The sequence below is a fragment of the Ambystoma mexicanum genome, chromosome 4q, assembly GCF_040938575.1.
Source record: "Ambystoma mexicanum isolate Mex_15411 chromosome 4q, UKY_AmexF1_1, whole genome shotgun sequence".
NCBI classification, from domain to species: domain Eukaryota; kingdom Metazoa; phylum Chordata; class Amphibia; order Caudata; family Ambystomatidae; genus Ambystoma; species Ambystoma mexicanum.
Window position 1 is genome coordinate 604,338,052 of NC_090928.1, and position 7,481 is coordinate 604,345,532.

Consider the following 7,481-nt stretch of genomic DNA (forward strand, 5'->3'; position numbering starts at 1 on the left):
GGGTGTCACATATACCAATTACGCGGACGACACCCAGATACTCATTCCTATCTCGGGGAACTATGAAACAGACAGCAAAACCCTTAATGAAATCTACTCAGTAATTCAAGCATGGATGGCACATCATGGACTTTGTCTCAATGACGAAAAAACCGAGTTGATCATCCTTGGCACTCACGCCAAACTCAAAAATCTCAATCCCGCATTTAAATCCTTCACCATAGATGGCAATCTCATCCCCGTGTCAAACAACACCAAAACCCTTGGGGTTTACATCGATGCCACCCTATCCTTCTCCAAACAAACTAATGCAGTAGCATCATCAGCCCCTTACACCTGCAAGCTGATCACTGCATGTTGGCCGTTCATCTCCTCACCCAATTGCATTACTCTTGCTAGAGCATTAGTCCTATCCAAGATAGACTATTGTAATGCCCTTTACTTAGGCACTAGCCACAAAAATATCAACAAACTGCAAGTAATTCAAAATAATGCCATCAGAGCTGCCCTCAACATCCCCAAAAAGATGCACATCTCGGAGACCAGACGCAAACTACGTTGGCTTCCAGTCAAGCACAGAATATCCCTTAAAACTCTGGCCCTTACACATAAAGCCAGGGCCAACCTTGCACCAGCCTACCTCACCAGCCAACTTACACCTCACACTTCTTCAAGACCACTTAGAGCAGCACAAGCTAACACTATGTCCATACCGAGATTTAAACTTCATAACTCGGGTGGTGCTAGCTTCCCTGTACAAGCCTCTAAATTATGGAACACAATACCTGCGCTTTTGCGTGCAGAGCCTTCATTTAACCTATTTAAACATAACACGAAGTGTTGGCTTCACAACATGGACTCTTTGACACCCTAACCACCTGATCCCAGCATGATCGACTGTCACTGGCACACTTTTGTAATTAATGTACTTATACTAGACTATGTATATATGCATTTGCATGACTAAGTTTGTACCCACCTGTAACTGCAATGTAACGTAACCCTTATTGACTGCTTTCAATTGCAACTGTAACCAGATCTAACTTATGCGCCCGTTTGCCCCTGGGCCTGGCTGCGCTTTATAAATAAAATAAATACAAATAGTGTTTCACCAAGAATTACTCGAGATGGCACAGGTTGTGGATTAGGTAGCACTGTCAATGTTTTTTGGCGCTCACCATGATGTTGGATCTTACGTATTTGGATATTTAACCATTCCCTTTTGGGGATTGAGCAACAGAGTTTAGCTTGTTTCTTCCTAGGTTCAGTGGTCTAGGATTTAAATGACCACACAATTTTCCATGGAAAGTTTGCTTTCGTTGTTTTTGGACGCAAACTTTTATGCACTTGCAAGTTAGTCTCCAGCTATGTCCGGACTGTTAATAGTTATCAATGTCATGACAATTTGCATAGCTTCCGTTTGCTTTTGCTTCATTCTCTTGTTGTAGTACAAGTGTGTGCGTGATGTTGGGTGAGAGATAGTGATAATGAATGGGAGAGTTTGATGAGAGATAGCGGTGTTAAATGACTGTGAAACCTGCATTTCCGGTATTGTTCTTGATTGGTGGTGGTAGAGGGAAAGTCATGTGCCCCCTCTGTGTTACTGTATCTGGTATAATGCGGCACCACCCCAGTTGGTGGTGGGTTGAATGTAGCAGGTTGTCCCAGTGTGGATGCCACCTGGTTGTTCTTGTGTGCATGGAGAGCGATTGGATCCAAGTGTTGGTCAGGTGTAGAGAATGAGAGGATAATTTCTGCATTCTGTGCTGCTGTGCTTGGGTTGCATGGGACCACCCTGTGTTGAGGGACTTGCGCGCATTTGTTGTGGCTCCTGTCCTGCTGCCTGGACCTCAGCTGCTCTTCCACTCCCTGGTTCTGATTGGTAGTGGGTGTTGTGTTACAAAACATAAGGAGAAATAAAAGCCAAGAACTCGTGGCAGGTATCCGTTAACTGCAACTACACGTGCCCACTCTTGTTAAAGAGTGGGTGCCAAACCAAAGACATTCTTATCAAGTTTGGCTATACAAGGACATGTCCTGTTTTAATATACTTCTTGATCCAGCAGTTCCACTGTACTGACAACACTATTAGCAAACTCAATGTTACTCATATCATTAATATCCACAGCAAGATACGATGTAATTTCTTTAATACTTAAGTATGCCATTGGTGGCTGAAAAACTAACTGTAGCTGGCGCCACAAACGTAATGACCCGTTTAGCAACCTTGTCGTTTTTCACAGCTGTAAAATGGGGCAGTTTTAGCATACCACCTATAAGAAACGAACCTCGCCCAAATTGATCATAACTTGAGGGACCCAGCTTTTCTTTTTTTTGTTGAGACTTTGATCAAAAACAAACTGACCATATTGAGAGATGTTCCTTAATTGTTCATACAACTGACATAACGAGCATATGTACTAAGTGGGGTAAGAGATGCAAGACAGTTAGGGAAGCTTGCCAAAAAAAACGATTAGACAAGCAATTGAGAATGCTCAATTATTTCTATTAGCTGCAGCATTAGTGAGCACCGTTTGCGAAGAACTGGGTCCGCTCGCTCCGCTGCTGAGACCTGGGGGAATGGTGCCACCTCCCACTGATTGCTTTGTTTAGAGGGCAGGGGAGCTAAGAGGGAGGAGCAACGCGTGTGCAAGAATGGTGGTAGTGGTACTAGGAACTGGGCTTCACGTTTCAACAGATCCGAGTCAGCACTAGCCGCCCCCCCTCTTCCCGACCTAATCTCACCCTCGGCTTTCTTGCAGGCTGCAGGCCGCTTGAGCAGCGGAGGCCCCGGTGCGCTTCTTGGTCCCCGGTTGAGTTTACTGCTACCGGCTCTCGTTCGCCTGACACCGCTCTCCTCAGGACAATCACGAACACGGGAGACATCGGACACCTCTGCTGGCGGTTTCTTTCGGTTCAACATCATCGCTCCAATTGCTCACATCCCACCTGACAAAAACACCGGGATCACCGGCGCTCTAGTGCACAGCCGCCGCCATCTTGGTACTCTAATCCAACGTCACTTGTGATTGGACAGCTAGCGGCAGGATGAGAGAGTGATTGGTTAGTGCCTTGGGTTGTGTGGATGTCCGGAGAAGGTATAGCTGCTTTTTTCGTTTGTATCTGGTAGAAAAGGGTGCATCTTTCTGCGGAACCAAGACGCGCGCAATACGACCAGATTAAGGTTTCATAATGTTTATCAATTATCACTGTTTAATTGTTAAACTTGGGTGCTGTCGCAGTGCCGCGTGGGGAAGACGTTCGTGCACATTCCAGCTAAGAATAATCAGCAGGCAGTAAACATTGAATATTATATTTGCTTGTTTAACGCAATTTCACCCGTGTACACCCAAACTCAGCGCACGGTGAAAAGCAAACCGAACTGTAGCTGCCAACAGTACGCCACCTTCTCACTTACTTACCCACTAACTATGGTGGCCAGCTTTTGAATGTCCATTGCAGGACATGTGCCCACAACGCTGCGATGACGTAACAGCGTCATTCACGTTTGGCCCGCCTCATGTTTTAATTTTAATTTGTTAATGGCTCTTAGCACCTGGCTTAATTGAAATGCAAATGGGTGTCCTTGGGAGGTGATGGTCACGTTTTTTACCTGCAAAACACGACCATCATGCACCAGGAACAAAGCATTAGCATTTGAATGAAGCCATGTGTCAGACTGTTAGCAGCTCGACCTGCAGGCTCAAAAGGAGCCAGAACTGTGAAGCTGCCTAGAGAAAGAAAGCAGCAGGCAGCAGCTCTGTGCTGTGTAGATGGCCACACCAGTTTGCAGAGTTGCTGTGCTGGAGGCAGGTTGACTCGACTTGCTGTCCCCCGAGAGTCACACTCCAGGGAACAAAGCAAGTCGGGACAACCTGAGTCCCACACAGCCACTGCACTCTGCAAACTGCGGGACAGAGTCCCCAATTACGGGACAATCCCGCAAAATGCAGGACAGTTGGCCACCCTACAACCAACCCATCCCCCACCTCTTTGTTTACATATCCGCCTGATACCAACTCCGTTGGTGACGGTGCGCTATGTAAATACCTTTAACATTAACATTAAAGAATCTGTTCAAAGTCAGTACAATACAATTAAACATTACAACTAGTTGCTAATAGTTACATGCAGTGCTCTGTTGTGACTTAGGCACGCTATAGTGGAGTCACCTGATGTGGTTTGAGTGATCACAGCACGTCGGTTGTTGTCAGCTGTGGCCAGGTGTGTTGAGCTAATAAAAAGGGCAAGCGTCTTCCCACTCACCAGTTGCTTGAACACCATTGCTGGCTCTGTGTGTATTATTGGTGTGCATGTATGAGCTGGGCCTGGCCTCACCAGAGCCCTTAACAACTGGTGAGGAGGTTTTTGAGTGACCGTGTGTGTTGCCGGTTTCACCGGTCTGCACACTCTGCATGGCTCCCCTTGGTGGGGAGCTCCCAGCGCAGGTGAACTCCTGCAAAGCGGCCGGCGCGTGGCGGTGCTTCCTGGAGGAGGCACTGCAGTGTTCCAGCGTTATTTGCCGAGTCGGCGGGTGTCCCGTCAACTTTTCCTGGACCCCCAGTGAGTCGAGGAAGGGGGTTCAAGCACTTACTAGGGAAAAAAAAGGAAGGAAGAAGGACAGAGCGTGACGAGTGCAGAAGCACCCGCCTGCCCGGACAGCTTGTGAGCTGTTGACTGACATTTAGCAGCCCTTCTCGCGTCTGCCTGGGCTCCGCCTGGAGAATGCTCGGTGGTGGAGCGCAGCGAAGGGCATCCAGGTAGGGCACTAACAGTCGGCTGTCGAATTAGAAGAGCGCTCCTGCCTCGGCTAACAAATCAGCTGTGGAGCGCAGGGTCAGAAAAATGAAAAAAAAGAGGCAAGTCTCCCAACGCAGCCTGCCACCAATCTAAAGGGAAGTCACCCAACGCAGAGTTCTTTTGCGGTATAGGAGGGAACAGGGGAACCAGAACCACCGCTGCCATCGCAGGCTGATACACATCAGAGGGAAAAGTTCTACCCAAATCAGCGAGGTCCAGCACCAGTCCCCACCAGCAGGCAAAGACCATAACAAGAGCGCCCAGCACCATCAGAGGGAACCAGCATGACTGTCCATTAGTGGGGGACAACAGCCCAGGCATACACTTTCTTTGTTGCGGGCCACAGGAGGGTGCTCGTCCAACAGGGCTACCCAAGGATCCCATAGGAGCACGCCTGCACCGTGACGAGGCCCGCAGGGTATCAACATGATGCAGGGTTCCATGTTTGGCAGCAGTGGCAGGGCTCACAACACCAGGATGCCACAGCTTCTGCACTGTCTGCAGCCACGTCATTCCACAGCAACCCAATGCCAGAATTCGACATGAAGGCAAATACTGCGACCCTAGGACCAAGCTGGGCAGCAGGACAGACTGACTGGAGCGGCTAGATATGTTTTTCAAAGTGGACGAAAAAATGATGCCAAAAGGAAGACACTCCTGCTGTTCTACGCAGAGAGCGAGGTCCACAAGCTGCATAGGGTTCAGCCGCCAGGTGATGGGTCATACCGAGCGGTGGGGATGGCACTGTCCAACTGTTTCGCCCCGATGGTCAACATTAAGTATTAACGGTTCCAGCTCCGGCAGGCTGCTCTGGGGCCCACAGAGTCCATTGATGCATTCCACACCCACCCATGCTAGTTGGCAGCAACGTGTGCATTTGTTGACGAAGAAGGAGAGTTACAGGGTCCAATAATCCAGAAATGCTGGTTCAACAAGCTGCGCACCAAGATACTGAAGGAGCCAGGAATCTCTCTAGTGCAAATTCTCAAACTAGCTAGAGCCCAAGAGCTGGCCGAGGCACCGTTGGCCCAGATGGAGGCAGCAGAGGTGGTGGTGCTGCTTGCAAGCCCCAAAGAGGGCTTGGAATTAACAAAGCAGAGCAGAGCATGCAAAAGAAGTTGCTGTAAGGTCTCCTCAGAAGGGCCTGAGGCAGGAACAAAGAGAAAAGGCGATGAATGCTTGTGTCGGGCCTTCAAGGAAGTGTTCAAGTCTAAAAAGCAGAGGACTGAACATGCGTATGCCCGCAGACAAGAGCAAGAGGTAACAGACACCTCGCCAGAGATGGACTCCGAAATTGGGGACTGTGACCCTGATGAGACAGAACCAGAGACCGAGAGGTAGGAGGAGGGAGATTCTATTCCAGAGTACCTTATCAACTCGAGGTCCGCCAGCTGGGATCCAACACCGAAGTGGCAAAGTTCTACGGATACAGGAGCAGCTGGATAAAGAATCCAGACTAAAGCTCAGGGAGAAATGCCAAGGTCATCCCTGGGAAGCAAGCTGGCCGCAACGCCGTCCCTTGATTCGAAGATCGTTACCTTCATCGGTACATTTGGTAAAGATCCCAAATAGGGGATAGATAGTTCTTGGCGCACCTGCCAAGATAAAGTATTGGATATGGCAGGTCCATTGGAAAACGTAATGGAGATGACCCATGTGGTAAGGGACAACGGAGAGTCAGTGGATCCCGATGTCTTATTGCGATGTTCACAGAGAGCAGTCTGTATACTCGGTAACGCTAACTGCACGCTGTCCATTGAGAGGCGCAGGAGCATCCTCATCAAGATAGATCCCAGGCTGGCAGAGCTCATCAACACCGAAACCAGCAGAAGATCTCCTCTTTGGCGACTCCTTTGTTAAGGAGATGGCCAGTTTGGTGGGGACCTACACAGCCCTAGAAACGGCACAAACATCCATGAAAAGAAGGTTATGTGCCAAGGTTTTCGACAGGGCTGGGCGAGTCCAAGGCTGCTTGTCCAGCCAAGGCTTTTAACAGAAAAGGTCTAAAGGTGGAGGCAGAGGCTACTATGACCCAGGAGATACTTTCTTCCCATCGCAAGGAAGACGCACCAAAGGCCATCCATGGAGAGGAGCCCAGGTGAGACACACAGACATGCAAGCGCTGTTAGGGGGCGGATTACGCAGTGCGTACATCGCTGGCGCAACATCACGAGCAGCGCGTGGTGGTAAGTAAGCTTTGAACAAGCATAATACGAGCCTCCAGTCTTGGAGTAGAATGCAGATTTTCCATACTAATGTTCTGGAGAGTTATGATTCTATTAAAGACACTGAGGCAAAGTATTATCCCACCTGTGCATAAAGGAAAGCAATTGACTAGGGTGTTGAATGCTAGTGTATGCTTGAGGTCTTGATTGATAGCAGGCTGGAAATATGTTCGACATAGTGAACGAGTTAATGTCTAAGTGAAACAGTTGCTATTTAATGACGAGCTGCATGGCCCACCCAGTATTGACAGATGGTTATTTTGTGCTTTAGTTTCAGGTGCAGATTCAAAGACATTGTGAGAAACCTGAAGGGGAGAGTGTGCAGCTCACTGAATTCCTTTGGTTCTGAAGTTTGTGGGCAAAAGGACAAGAGCTTTGCATCAAAGAAGAGGAAGTTGATGCAGGTTAAGTGACACTTATACCTCGGCCAGCACATGACTGGTTAATGACTATCAC

At 48.6% G+C, this 7,481-nt stretch overlaps 1 protein-coding gene across 1 annotated transcript in view; it reads right to left on the bottom strand.

Annotated features, from left to right (window-relative positions):
* Nucleotides 1–3,037, bottom strand: part of ETAA1 (ETAA1 activator of ATR kinase) — a 187,825-nt gene extending 184,788 nt beyond the window's left edge. The window contains exon 1 of the mRNA XM_069608153.1: nucleotides 2,746–3,037. Coding sequence (XP_069464254.1) covers nucleotides 2,746–2,926 — 181 coding nt within the window. The 5' untranslated portion in view covers nucleotides 2,927–3,037. The remainder of the gene's footprint in view (nucleotides 1–2,745) is intronic.
* Between the last annotated feature and the right edge of the window lie 4,444 nt (nucleotides 3,038–7,481).